Source organism: Pseudorca crassidens, chromosome 10 (assembly GCF_039906515.1).
Source record: "Pseudorca crassidens isolate mPseCra1 chromosome 10, mPseCra1.hap1, whole genome shotgun sequence".
In the NCBI taxonomy this organism is placed as follows: domain Eukaryota; kingdom Metazoa; phylum Chordata; class Mammalia; order Artiodactyla; family Delphinidae; genus Pseudorca; species Pseudorca crassidens.
The window spans coordinates 49,669,637-49,685,004 of NC_090305.1; the positions used below are offsets into that span (position 1 = coordinate 49,669,637).

The 15,368-nt window shown below is 35.1% G+C and overlaps 1 protein-coding gene across 6 annotated transcripts in view; it reads right to left on the reverse strand.

The window, feature by feature from the left end:
- Positions 1–15,368, reverse strand: part of NEK10 (NIMA related kinase 10) — a 309,256-nt gene that overhangs the window by 135,575 nt on the left and 158,313 nt on the right. For all 6 annotated transcript variants that reach the window (XM_067753539.1, XM_067753536.1, XM_067753535.1 and 3 more), the window contains one exon: positions 6,741–6,954. In XM_067753539.1, coding sequence (XP_067609640.1) covers positions 6,741–6,954 — 214 coding nt within the window. The remainder of the gene's footprint in view (positions 1–6,740; positions 6,955–15,368) is intronic.

Below are 15,368 nucleotides of genomic sequence, written 5' to 3' on the forward strand. Positions count from 1 at the left end.
AAAAAACCAACAAAAAACCCAACTTAACCTTACACCTAACGGAATTTGAAAAAGAAGAATGAAGAAAACCCAAAGTTAGCAGAAGGAAAGAAAACATAATGATTAGAGGAGAAATAAATGAAATAGAGATCAAAAAAAAAAAAAAAAAAAAACACCCCACGACAATACAAGAAAAAAAAGATCAGTGAATCTAAGAGCAATTGTCTTGAAAATATAAACAAAATTGATAAACCTTTAGCCAGATTCACTATGAAAAAAATGAGAAAAAGACAGTGGGTTCAAATCAATATAATCAGAAATGAAAAATGAGAGGTTACAAACACCACAGAAATACAAAGAATCATGAGAGAGTTCTATAAATGATTGTATGCCAATAAAATGGACAAACAAGAAGTAATGGACAAATTCCAAGAAATGTAGAACCTCCCAAGACTGAACCTGGAAAAAAATAGAAAACATGAACAGACAAATTACCAGTAATGAAATTAAAATAGTAATAAAAAATCCAACAAACTAAAGTCCAGGACCAGGTCCTTCACAGGTAAACTCTACCAAACATTTAGAAAAGAGTTAGCACCTATCCTTCACAAACTATTCCAAAAAGTTTCAGAGAGAGAAACACTTCTGAACACATTCTAAAAGGCCAATATCACACTATACCAAAGCCAGACCAAGATATAATAAAAAAGACTACTGACTAATATCACTGATGTACATAAATGCAAAATTCTCAAGAAAATATTAGTAAACCATATTCAACAATACATTAAAAGGATCATACATCTTCATCAAGTGGGATTTATCTCAGGGATGCAAGAATGGTTCAAATCCACAAATCAATCACTGTGAAACACCACATTAACAAAGTGAGGAACTCACCAAGAAGGAAAGAGAGAGGACCCAAAGAAAGAAAATAAGAAAATGAAAGAAGAGAAATAACAACGAATACTGTAGAAATACCCAAAAAATAAAAGAGAATACTATGAACAATTATATGTTAACAAATTGGACAACCTAGAAGAAATGGAAAAGTTTCTAGAAACATACAGCCTGCCAAAACTGAATCAAAAGGAAATAGATAATTGAACAGACCAATCACCAGAAGTGAAATAGAATCTGTAATAATAATTTAAAAAAACCCAAACCTCCCTGCAAACAAAAGTCCAGGACCAGATGGCTCCACTGGGGAATTCTATAAACATACAAAGAAGAATATATACCAATCCTTCTCAACCTCTTCCAAAAGACTGAAAAGAAGGGAACACTCCTGCAGTCATTCTATGAAGCCACCATAACCCTGACACTAAAACCAGACAAAGACACTACCAAAAAGAAAATTATAGGCCAATATCTTTGATGGATATAGATGCAAAAGTCCTCAACAAAATATTAGTAAACTAAATCCAACAACATATAAAAATCCTTTTTCATATACTATGATCAAGCTGGATTCATCCCAGGGTCACAAGGATGGTTCCACATATGTAAATCAATCAATGTGATACACCATTATCAACAGAAGAAAAGACAAAAACCACATGATCATTTCAATAGATGCAGAAAAAGCATCTGATAAAATTCAACATCCTTTCATAAAAAATACTCTCACCAAAGTGGGTATAGAGCATAATTCAGAATAATAAAAGCTATTTATGACAAAAATACAGCCAACATAATACTCAGTGGTGAAAAGTTGAAAGCCTTCCCACTAGATTCAAGGAACAAGACAAGGATACCCACTCTCATGATTTCTATTCAATATAGTATCAAATTTCTGAGCCACAGCAGTCAGACAAGACAAGGAAATTAAAGGTATCCAAATTGGAAGGGAAGAGGTGAAATTGTCATTATATGCAGATGATATGATGCATATACACATATAGAAAACCCTAAAGACTCCATACAAAAATTACTAGAACTGATCAATGAGTTCAGCAAGGTAGCAGGATACAAGATTAACATACAGAAATTGGTTGCATTTCTTTTCACTAACAATGAAATATCAGAAGAAGAAAGTTAAAAAAAAATCCCCTTTAAAATTGCACCAAACAAACAAAATAGTACTTAGGCATAAACCTGACCAAGGAGGTGAAAGACTTATATCCCAAAAACTATAAAATATTTTTAAAGGAAATTGAAGATGATTAGAAGAAATAGAAAGATATCCCATGATCCTGGAATGAAAGTATTAATATTAATAAAATGGCCATACTATCCAAAGCAATCTACAGGTTTAATACAATCCCTATCAAATTACCCATGACATCTTTCAATGAACTAGAACAAATAACCCTAAAATTTATGTGGAACCACAAAAAGACCCAGAATTGCCAAAGTAATCCTGAGGAAAAAAGAAGAGAGCTAGAGGCATAACCTCACAGACTTCAGACAATGCTACAAAGCTACAGCAATCAAAACTGCATGGTATTGGCACAAAAAGAGACATATAGATCACTGCAATAGAAGAGAGAGCTCAGAAATAAACCCACACACCTATGGTCAATTAATCTTTGACAAAGGAGGCAAGAAAATACAATGGAGAAAAGACAGTCTCTTCATGAAGTCGTGGTGGGAAAGCTGAATAGCTGCATGTAAATAAATGAACTTAGAACACATCCTCAAACCATACACAAAAATAAACTCAAAATGGCTTAAAGGATTAATTATAAGACATGACACCATAAAACTCCCAGAAGAGAACATAGGCAGAATACTCTTTGACATAAATTGTAGCAATATTTTTTTGGATCTGTCTCCTAAGGCAAAAGAAATAAAAGCAAAAATAAACAAATGAGACCTAATCAAAGGAAACAAAACAATAAGACAACCCACAGACTGGGAAAATATTTGCAAGTGATGCGACTGACAAGGGAATAATCTCCAAAATATACAAACAGCTCATACAACTCAATATCCAAAAAACAAAAAAACCAATCAAAAAAGGACAGAAGACCTAAATTGACATTTCTCCAAAAACGGCATAGAGATGGACAAAAGGCACATGAGAAGATGTTCAATATTGCTAATTATTAGAGAAATGCAAATCAAAACTACAATGAGATATCACTTCACACCAGTCTGAATGGTCATCATCAAAAAGTCTATAAATAATAAGTGCTGGAGAAGGTGTGGAGAAAAGGGAATTCTCCTACACTGTTGGTAGGAATGTAAATTTGTGCAGCTACTATAGAGAATAGTATGGATGTTCCTCAAAATACTAAAAATAGAGTTGCCATATGATCCAGCAATCCCACTCCTGGGCATATATCCGAAGAAAACTCTAATTTGAAAAGATACATGCACCCCAATGTTCATAGCAGCACTATTTACAATAGCCAAGACATGGAAGCAACCTAAATGTCCATCACTAGATGAATGGACAAAGAAGATATGGTATATATGTATACCATGAAATATTACCCAGACATAAAAAAGAATAAAATAATGTAATTTGCAGCAACGTGAATGAGCCTATAGATTATCATACTAAGTGAAGTCAGAGAAAGACAAATATCACATGATATCACTTATATGTGGAATCTAAAAAAAAGACACAAATGAACTTATTTACAAAACAGAAACTAACTCACAGACACAGAAAACAAACTTATGGTTACCAAAGGGGAAAGGAGGAGTGATAAGTTAGGAGTTTGGGATTAACAAATACACACTATTATATATAAAGTAGAAAAACAACCAGGACCTACTCTATGGAACAGGGAACTATATTCAATATCTTGTAATAACCTATAATGGAATAGAATCTGATAAAGAATAACATATATATACAAAAACTGAATCACCCTGCTGTACACCAGAAACTATCACAACACTGTAAATCAACTCTACTTAAAAAAAAAGAAATTGAAGAATAAAAATCATATGATCATCTTAATAGATGCAGAAAAAGGTTTTGACAAAATTCAACATCCACTTACAATTAAAAACTCTCCACAAACTGGGTATAGAAGGAACATACCTCATCATAATAAAGCCCATATATGATAAACCCACAGCTAACAGCCTACTAAAAAGTGAAGAGCTAAAAGCATTTCCTCTAAGATCAGGAAGAAGACAAGTATGCCCATTCTTGCCACTTTTTTTCAACATAATATTGGAAGTCCTAGCCATAGCAATCAGACAAGAAAAAGAAGCAAATGGAATCCAAATTGAAAAGAAAGAAGTAAAATTGTCACTATTTGCAGATGACGTGGTTCTAAACATAGAAAATCTTAAAGGCAGCACCAAAAACTACTATAACTCATCAATGAATTCAGTAATGTTTCAGGATACAAAATTAATATACAGAAATCCGTTACGTTTCTACAATTAAGAACAAACTATCAGAAAGAGAAGTTAGGAAAACAATCCCATTTACCATCCATCAGAAAAAAAAATACCTAATTAAGGAGGTTAAAACTCCTTAATTGGAGTTGGAAAACTGGACAACTTTAAGACATTAAAGCATTGGAAAACGCTAAGACACTGAAGAAAAAAACTGAAGAGGACAAAAAAGATGACAAGTGATACTGTGTCCATGGATTGGAAGAATTAACATTGTAAAAATGATCATACTACCTAAGGCAATGTACAGATTCAATGCAATCCCTATCAAAATATCAGTGGTATTTTTCATAGAAGTAGAAAAAAAATTCTAAAGTGTGTATGGAAACACAAAAGATCTTAAATAGCCAAAGCAATCTTGAGAAAAGCCTCAGAGCTGGAGGTATCATGCTCCCTTCAGACTATATTACAAAGCTACAGTCATCAATACAGTATGGTACTGGCACAAAAACGGATACATAGATCAATGGGTTAGAATAGAGAGCCTGGAATAAACCCATGCACTTCTGGTCTATTAATCTATGACAAAGAAGTCAAGAATATACAATGGGGAAAAGACAGTCTCTTCAATAAGTGGTGCTAGGAATACTGGACAGCTACATGTAAAAGAATGAAATTAAAACATTTTCTCACAGCATATAGGAAAATAACTTCAAAATGGATTAAAGACCTAAATGTAAGACTGGAATCAATAAAACTCCTAGAAGAAAACATAAGCAGAATACTATAAAGAAGATGTGGTACATATATATGCAGTAGAATACCACTCAGCCATAAAAAAAGAATGAAATTTTGCTGTTTGCAACCAAATGGATGGACCTGGAGGGTATTATGCTTAGTGAAATAAGTCAGACAGAGAAAAACAAATACTGTATGATATCATTTGTATGTGGAATCTCAAAAAAATAAAACAAACAAATGAATATAATAAAACAAATAGACTCACATATATAGAGAACAAACTAGTGGTTTCCAGTGGGGAGACGGAAGGAGGAGGGGCAAGATAAGGGTAGGGAATTAGGAGACACAAACTACTAGGTATAAAATAAATAAGATACAAGGATGCTATGTACAGCACTAGGAATATAGTTACTATTTTATAAAAACTTTGAATGGAGTATAAATGGAAAAATTATGAACCACTATGTTATATACCTGAAAGTAATATAATATTGTAAATCAACTATACCTCAATTAAAAAAACATGAAAAGTGAAATAAAAGGTATGACTGTAATAAAAACATAAAAAATGAAATAAAATTTTAAAAAACCCACCAAAATTATATTGATTGAATCTTTAACTTCCGGATTCCAAGCATGGCAAGATAAACCACCAAATAGTATTGCTTTCCTTCTAAAAAAAAGAAAAGGTTGCTGGAAATGCTGTTATTCCAGAAATCAAAACTGGCTCTTCTTGGAGACTAATTCTTTTTTTTTTAATTAATTAATTAATTAATTTATTTTTGGCCGTGTTGGGTCTTCGTTTCTGTGTGAGGGTTTTCTCTAGTTGCAGCGAGCAGGGGCCACTCTTCATCGCGGTGTGCGGGGGAGACTAATTCTTATATAATTTTCCCAGCTGAGGCAGATCCTGGAAAGGAATTTAGTGACCAGGTATCCTGATCAAGGATGGGCTTTGTAACCCTGTTGTGCTGGGCCCATCCTCAGGAGGGTTAAAAAAGAACATTTAAGTGTTGAAGCGCCCCTTACTAAATCCCTGCTTTCAGGGAACCCAGAACGTGAGTAAAGGATAAGTCATGGGTCATGATACAACAAAGGCAGAGAGAAAATAAAACAAGGGCGTCACAGGCACCATCACATGCACTTGCGGAAGTCTGTGGCTTTGGCATCCCTTTTTCAAGTATACTCAGAAATAAACTTAAATATCAAAATAATTTAAAGGTTAATGTCATGAAAAATAAAAGTACATATTCTGATTTGTACCATGGCAAAATTATTACCACCAAAAACAGTAATGAAATCAATTACACAGAATAATAAGAAAAAAATTTTAAGGTAAATATTATTTCCTTCTTTAAACTGACACAATATTTTCATCTATATTTCCAAGATTGCTGAATAAATTGAATATAAGTGGTCACTGCTACTTATACAAAGATCATATTACAAACTTAAAGAATTTCTAAGGTATCTTTTTGATACCTCTGGTTTTGTAATTTACAACAAATTATGGGTTAGTTCTTTGGAACGTCAATTATATTGACTTAATTTTCTATAAGATCAAAATGGGTGCAAATATGTATCTCTATAGTAGTAAATATCACATGTAGCAATTAATATTTTTCTAACTTAAGATGAATTTTCCTCAACACAAGCAAGAACAGCCTCAGAGAGTCCATCAGAATGCATCCTGAAGAGACTGAAAGATTTCCACTTACTTGAGAGAGAAGAGCCGGCTCGTGCTGACACATGACTGTGTTCCGGTTGGCTTCCATAAAATACCTCTGTGTGTGTCTCCGTTCCCGTTCCAGCTTCTTCTCCAAGGTCAGCTGGGATGCGGATAAATTATCTACATACTTCATCATGACATCTGATATCATGGAGCTGACTTCTACAATATCTGGGCGGGTTTCTGCATCAGGAGTGAGGCATCTAAGGGAAGATAACCTAATTACAGCCCTCTAGTCAAAATCGGGACCAGGCCACGGGGTGAGAAGGGCCAAGTTTAAATTCTGCTGTGTGTCCCCCATGATGTTTGCACCCAAGAGAACCCGGGCAAGGTGGACATCAAGCATAGCTTTGCATCGAAGACCTCTCAAAAGGCATTTGGAAAGTTTGGGGAGGAGAGGGAGCAGCACTGTTCTCTTTGCAGCTAGGCTGGTGGGCAAGGGTTACAGGCTGCACAGGAAGCTGCTCCCAGTCTCAGGATGGGCAGGTGGGGTCTGCGTCTTCTTGTGTAAGTGGTTATTTTCTAAAACCACTCCAACTCATTGGCCAGTTAAACAAAGAATGATCCCAATAATATAGGCCCTGATGATCACATCTGATGCACCAAAAGGAAGGCAGGATTCTTGGGGGGTGGGCAGATAACAACATTTTGGCCTTTTCCAGCTGTATAGGGGCAATGTCAACAACTTTGATTAGTGAGAGTCTTATAAAGCATGATGTCATAAAAATAAAATTCAACCCAGTTACTTAGAGGTTTAAGGTGTGCTTCATAATTTTTAACAGTAGATAATTTGACAAATCACATGCTAAAAATTTTCTCGGGGCTTCCCTGGTGGCGCAGTGGTTGAGAGTCCACCTGCCGATGCAGGGGACATGGGTTCGTGCCCCGGTCCGGGAAGATCTCACATGCCGTGGAGTGGCTAGGCCCGTGAGCCATGGCCGCTGAGCCTGTGCTCCGCTACGGGAGAGGCCACAACAGTGAGAGGGCTGCGTACCGCAAAAAAAAAAAAAAAAAATTCTCGAATTTTGGCAGTAGGAAATATCAATCAGCCTGCTAAAGGGAGCATTGTTTCTGTCACAGCTAAACACTAAGAGAAGGCTATTCTAGATGCTTGTGTAACCAATTATCAAGATCACTGGTTAGCATAATTTAAAACATTCTGGTCCTCACTACAATATTTGTCTATCTTTTTAATTCAAAAGCTCTAATTTCAATGAAGTTATGTGTACTTCTCAATAAAATTTAACTTATTTAGACTTTGACTAAAATATCTAATTTTCACATCTTGTATTTGATTTAGCAACCCAAAGTTAATACAACTTTCAACTATACTAATGTCTCCAGGCAAGACTCAAGAATTATTACTCACAATTACTATTAATAACAGAAGTGAAAATAACACTCTAACTTGTTATTTTTCTAATTATTTGTCCTTGAGTTTTCTTTGCATTTATTTATTTTTCCTTTATTCTAAATTGTAGATGATTTACAATGTTAGAGTAGTTTCAGGTATACAACATAGTGATTGAATATTTTTATATATTGTATTCCATTTAAAGTTATTATAAAATATTGGCTATAGTCCCTGTGCTGTACAATATATCCTTATATCTATTTCATATCTAGTAGTGTACCTCTTAATCCCCTTCCCTTATCTTGCCTCTCCCCCAACCCCTCTACCCACTGGTTTGTTCACTGTATCTATGAGTCTGTCCTATTTTGTTATATTCATTCATTTGTTTTACTTTTTAGATTAATATATGTGATAAGATACAGTATTTTTCTTTCTCTGTCTGACTTAGTTCAATTAGCATGATACCCTCTAAGTCCATCCATGTAGTTGCAAATGGCAAAATTTCATTCTTTTATATGGCTGAGATAATTCCTATGTATTTTATTCTTTGTGAAGCAACCATAAATGGCATTATTTTCTTACATTCTCTTTCTGAGAATTCATTATTATATGTTGTTTAAAAATCAACAGATTTCCATATAATAATGTTGTATCCTGATTTACTGAATCACTTAGTAGTTCTAATAGTTTTTTGGTGGAGAACTTAGGGTTTTATATATATAGTATCATGTCATCTGCAAATAGTGACAATTTTACTTTTTCCCTTCCAATTTGGATGCCTTTTATTTCTTTTTCTTGTCTGACTGCTGTGCCTAGGAATTCCAGTACTATGTTACCTAGAAATGGTAGAAATGGTGAGAGTGGGCATCCTTGTACCTGATTTTAGAGACAATCTAATGATAACCCTGCTGGTATCCTAGGTGGTAGGGCTAGGGTTTTTGTTTTTGTTTTGCTTTTTCTTTTCAGTACGTTAAATATATCATACCACTCCCTGTGGCCTGCAATGTTTCTGCAGAAAAATCAGCTGAAAGCCTTATGGAAGTTCCCTGTAACTGACTGTTTTTCTCTTGCTGCCTTTATTTTATTTTTTTCTTTTTATTCTCTTTTTCTTTATTGGAGTATAATTGCCTTACAATGGTGTGTTAGTTTCTGCTTTATAACAAAGTGAATCAGCTTTACATATATATATACTTATATCCCCATATCTCCTCCCTCTTGCATCTCCTTCCCACCACCCTCCATAACCCACCCCTCTAGGTGGTCACAAAGAACCGAGCTGAAATCCCTGTGCCATATGGCTGCTTCCCAGTAGCTATCTATTTTACATTTGGTAGGGTATCTATGTCCATGTCACTCTCTCACTTCATCCCAGCTTACACTTCCCCTTCCCCGTGTCCTCAAGTCCATTCTTTACATCTGTGTCTTTATTCCTGTCCTGTGCCTAGGTTCTTCAAAACCATTTTTCTTTTAGATTCCTTACATATGTGTTAGTATATGGTATTTGTTCTTCTCTTTCTAACTTACTCCGCTCTGTATGACATACTCTAGGTCCATCCACCTCATTAAAAATAACTCAATTTCGTTTCTTTTTATGGCTGAGTAATATTCCATTGTATATATGTACCACATCTTCTTTATCCATTCATCTGTTGATGGAAGCAACTTAGATTGCTTCCATGTCCTGGCTATTGTAAATAGAGCTGCAATGAACATTGTGGCACATGACACTTTTTGAACTATGGTTTTTTCAGGGTATGTGCCCAGTAGCGGGATTGCTGGGTCATATGGTAGTTCTATTTTCAGTTTTTTAAGGAACCTCCATACTGTTCTCCATACTGGCTGTATCAATTTACATTCCCACCAACAGTGCAAGACGGTTCCCTTTTCTCCACACCCTCTCCAGCATTTATTATTTGTAGATTTTTTGATTATGGCCATTCAGACTGGTGTGAGGTGAAACATCATTGTAGTTTTGATTTGCATTTCTCTAATGATTAGTGCTGTTGAGCATTATTTCATGTGTTTGTTGGCAATCTGTATATCTTCTTTGGAGAAATGTCTATTCAGGACTTTTGCCCATTTTTGGATTGGGTTGTTTGTTTTTTGATATTGAACTGCATGAGCTGCTTGTATATTTTGGAGATTAAACCCTGTCAGTTGCTTCATTTGCAAATATTTTCTCCCATTCTGAGGGTTGTCGTTTTGTCTTGTTTATTGTTTCCTTTGCTGTGCAAAAGCTTTTAAGTTTCATTAGGTCCCATTTGTTTATTTTTGTTTTTATTTCCATTTCTCTAGGAGGTGGGTCAAAGAAGATCTTGCTGTGATTTACGTCATAGACTGTTCTGCCTATGCTTTTCTCTACGAGTTTTAAAGTGTCTGGCCTGACATTAAGGTTTTTAATCCATTTTGAGTTTATTTTTCTGTATGGTGTTAGGAAATGTTCTAATTTCATTATTTTACATGTAGCTGTCCAGTTTTCCCAGCACCACTTATTGAAGAGGCTGTCTTTTCTCCATTGTATACTCTTGCCTCCTTTATCAAAGATAAGGTGAACATATTGGGGGGTTTATCTCTGGGCTTTCTATCCTGTTCCATTGATCTATATTTCTGTTTTTTTTGTCAGTACCATAATGTCTTGATTACTGTAGCTTTATAGTATAGTCTGAAGTCCGGGAGCCTGAATCCTCCAGCTCCATCTTTCTTTCTCAAGACTGCTTTGGCTATTCGGGGTCTTTTGTATTTCCATAGAAATTGTGAAATTTTTTGTTCTAGTTCTGTGAAAAATGCCATTGGTAATTTGATAGGGACTGCATTGAATCCATAGATTGCTTTGGGTAGTATAGTCATTTTCACAATATTGATTCTTCCAATCCAAGAACATGGTATATCTCTCCATCTATTTGTATCATCTTTAATTTCTTCCATCAGTGTCTTATAGTTTTCTGCATACAGGACTTTTGCCTCTGAAGGTAGGTTTATCCCTAGGTATTTTATTATTTTTGTTGCAGTGGTAAATGGGAGTGCTTCCTTAACTTCTCTTTCAGATTTTTCATCATTAGTGAATAGGAATGCAAAAGATTTCTGTGCATTAATTTTGTATCCTGCTACTTTACCAAATTCATTGATTAGCTCTAGTAGTTTTCTGGTAGCATCTTTAGGATTCTCTCTATATAGTATCATGTCATCTGCAAACAGTGACAGCTTTACTTCTTTTTGATTTGGATTCCTTTTATTTCTTTTTCTTCTCTGATTGCTGTGGCTAAAACGTCCATAACTATGTTGAATAAGAGTGGTGAGAGTGGACAACCTTGTCTTCTTCCTGATCTTAGAGGAAATGGTTTCAGTTATTCACCATTGAGAAAGATGTTGTCTGTGGGTTTGTCATATATGGCCTTTATTATGTTGAGGTAAGTTCCCTCTATGCCTGCTCTCTGGAGGGTTTTTATCATAAATGGGTGTTGAATTTTGTCAAGAGCTTTACTGCATCTATTGAGATGATAATATGGTTTTTATCCTTCAATTTATTAATATGGCTTACCACATTGATTGATTTGCATATATTGAAGAATCCTTGCATTCCTGGGATAAACTCCACTTGATCATGGTGTATGCTCCTGTTAATGTGCAGTTGGATACTGTTTTCTAGTATTTTGTTGAGGATTTCTGCATCTACGTTCATCAGTGATACTGGCCTGTAATTTTCTTTCTTTGTGACATCTTTGTCTGGTTTTGGTATCAGGGTGATGGTGGCCTCGTAGAATGAGTTTGGGAGTGTTCCTCCCTCTGCTATATTTTGGAAGAGTTTGAGAAGGATAGGTATTAGCTCTTCTCTAAATGTCTGATAGAATTCGCCTGTGAAGCCATCTGGTCCTGGGCTTTTGTTTGTTGGAAGATTTTTAATCACAGTTTCAATTTCAGTGCTTGTGATTGGTCTGTTCATATTTTCTATTTCTTCCTGATTCAGTCTTGGCAGGTTGTGCACTTCTAAGAATTTGTCCATTTCTTCCAGATTGTCCATTTTATTGGCTTAGAGTTGCTTGTAGTAATATCTCATGATCTTTTTTATTTCTGCAGTGTCATTTGTTACTTCTCCTTTTTCATTTCTAATTCTATTGATTTGAGTTTTCTCTGGTTTTTTCTTGATGAGACTGGCTAATGGTTTATCAATTTTGTTTATCTTCTCAAAGAACCAGCTTTTAGTTTTATTGATCTTTGCTATCATTTCCTTCATTTATTTTCCATTTATTTCTGATCTGATGTCTATTTCTTTCCTTCTGCTAACTTTAGGGTTTTTCTGTTCTTCTTGTTGCTTTAGGTGTAAGGTTTGGTTGTTTACTTGAGAGGTTTCTTGTTTATGGAGTAGGATCATATTGCTATAAACTTCCCTCTTATAACTGCTTTTGCTGCATCCCATAGGTTTTGGGTCATCAGGTTTTCATTGTCATTTGTTTCTAGGTATCTCTCAATTTCCTCTTTGATTTCTTCAGTAATTTATTGGTTATTTAGTAGTGTATGGTTTAGCCTCCATCTGTTTGTATTTTATAGATTTTTTTCCTGTAATTTGTATCTAGGCTCATAGCGTTGTGGTTGGAATAGATACTTGACACAATTTCAATTTTCTTAAATTTACAAAGGCTTGATCTGTGACCCAAGATATGATCTATCTTGGAGAACATTCCTTGAGCACTTGAGAAGAAAGTGTATTGTGTTATTTTTGGATGGAATGTCCTATAAACATCAATTAAGTGCATCTTGTGTAATGTATCATTTAAAGCTTGTGTTTTCTTATTTATTTTCATTTTGGATGATCTGTCCATTGGTGAAAATGGGGTGTTAAAGTCCCCTACTATGATTGTGTTTCTGTCGGTTTCCCGTTTTATGATTGTTAGCATTTGCCTTATGTATTGAGGTGCTCCGATGTGGGGGCATATATATTTATAATTGCTATATCTTCTTCTTGGATTGATCCCTTGATCACTATGTAGTATCCTTCTTTGTCTCTTCTAACAGTCTTTATTTTAAAATCTATTTTGTCTGATATGAGTATTGTTACTCCAGCTTTCTTTTGATTTCCATTTGCATGGAATATCTTTTTCCATCCCCTCACTTTCAGTCTGTATGTGTCCCTAAGTCTGAAGTGGGTCTCTTGTAGACATCATGTATATGGGTCTTCTTTTTGTATGCATTCAGCCAGTCTATGTCTTTTGGTTGGAGCATTTAATACATTTACATTTATGTAGTTTTCAATATGTATGTTCCTATTACCATTTTCTTAATTGCTTTGTGTTTGTTATTGTAGGCCTCTTCCTCCTCTTGTGTTTCCCACCTAGAGAAGTTCCCTTAGCATTTGTAAAGCTAAAGTTGTAAAGCTGGTTTCGTGGTGCTGAATTCTGTCAGCTTTTGTTTGTCTGTAAAGGTGTTAATTTCTCCATTAAAACTGCATGAGATGCTTGCTGGGTAGAGTAATCTTTGTTGTAGGTTCTTCCCTTTCTTCACTTTAAATATGTCTTGCCAGTCCCTTCTGGCTTGCAGAGTTTCTGCTGAAAGATCAGCTGTTAACCTTATGGGGATCCCCTTGTATGTTATTTGTTGTTTTTCCCTTGTTGCTTTTAATATTTTTTCTTTGTATTTAATTCTTGATAGTTTGATTAATAAGTGTCTTGGCATGTTTCTCCTTGGATTTATTCTGTATGGGATTCCCTGCACTTCTTGGACTTGACATTTCCTTTCCCATATTAGGGAAGTGTTCAACTATAATCTCTTCAAATATTTTCTCAGTCCCTTTCTTTTTCTCTTCTTCTTCTGGGACCCCTATAATTTGAATGTTGGTACATTTAATGTTGTCCCAGAGATCTCTAAGACTATCCTCAAATCTTTTCATTCTTTTTTCTTTATTCTGCTCTGCAGTACTTATTTCCACTATTTTATCTTGCATGTCACTTATTTGTTCTTCTGCCTCAGTTATTCTGCTACTCATTCCTTCTAAAAAAATTTAATTTATTTATTGTGTTCTTCATCATTGTTTGTTTGCTCTTTAGTTCTTCTAGGTCATTGTTAAATGTTTCCTGTATTTTCTCCATTGTACTTCCAAGATTTTAGATCATCTTTACCATCATTACCCTGAATTCTTTTTCAAGTAGACTGCCTATTTCCTCTTCATTTGTTTGGTCTGGTGGGTTTTTACCTTGCTCCTTCATCTGCTGTGTGTTTCTCTGTCTTCTCATTTTGCTTTTCTTACTGTGTTTGGGATCTCCTTTTCACAGGCTGTACGTTTGTAATTCCTGTTGTTTTTGCTGTCTGCTCCCAGTGGCTAAGTTTGGTTCAGTGGGTTGTATAGGCTTCCTGTTGAAGGGGACTGGTGCCTGTATTCTGGTGCATGAGGCTGTATCTTGTCTTTCTGTTGGGCAGGACCATGTCCAGTGGTGTGTTTTGGGGTTCCTGTGACTTTATTATGATTTTAGGCAGCCTCTCTGCTAATGGGTGGGGATGTGTTCCCTTCTTGCTAGTTGTTTGGCATAGGGTGTCCAGCACTGTAGCTTGTGGATTCTTGAGTGAAGCTGGGTCTTAGCATTTACATGGAGATCTTTGGGAGAGCTTTCACTGTTTGATATTATGTGGAGCTGGGAAGCCTCTGGTGGACCAATGTCCTGAACTCAGCTCTCCCACCTCAGAGGCACAGGCCTGACACCCGGCCGGAGCAATAAGATCCTGTCAGCCACACGGCTCAGAAGAAATGGGAGAAAAAGGAAAGAAAGAAAGAAAAATAAATAAAATACAGTTATTAAAAGAAAAAAATTAAAAAAATATTAATAATTAAAAAAATAAAAAGTAATAAAAAAAGAAAAGAAAGAAAGAAAGAAAGAGGAGAGCAACCAAAGCAAAAAACAAATCCACCAATGATAACAAGCATGAAAAACTATACTAAAAAAGAAAAAAAAAAAAAAACGGACAGACAGAACCCTAGGACAAATGGTAAAAGCAAAGCTATACAGACAAAATCACACAAAGAAGCATACACATACACACTCACAAAAAGAGAAAAAGGAAAAAAATCTATATATATATATAAATTTAAAAAAAAGAAAACATAAAGGAAGAGAGCCACTAAGTCAGTAAACAAATCTACCCATGATAATAAACTCTAAATACTAAACTAAGATAAACATAAAACCAGAAAGAAATTATATACAGAAAGCAAACCCCAAGTCTACAATTGCTCTTAAAGTCCACCACCTCAAATTTGGGATTATTTCTTGTCTATTC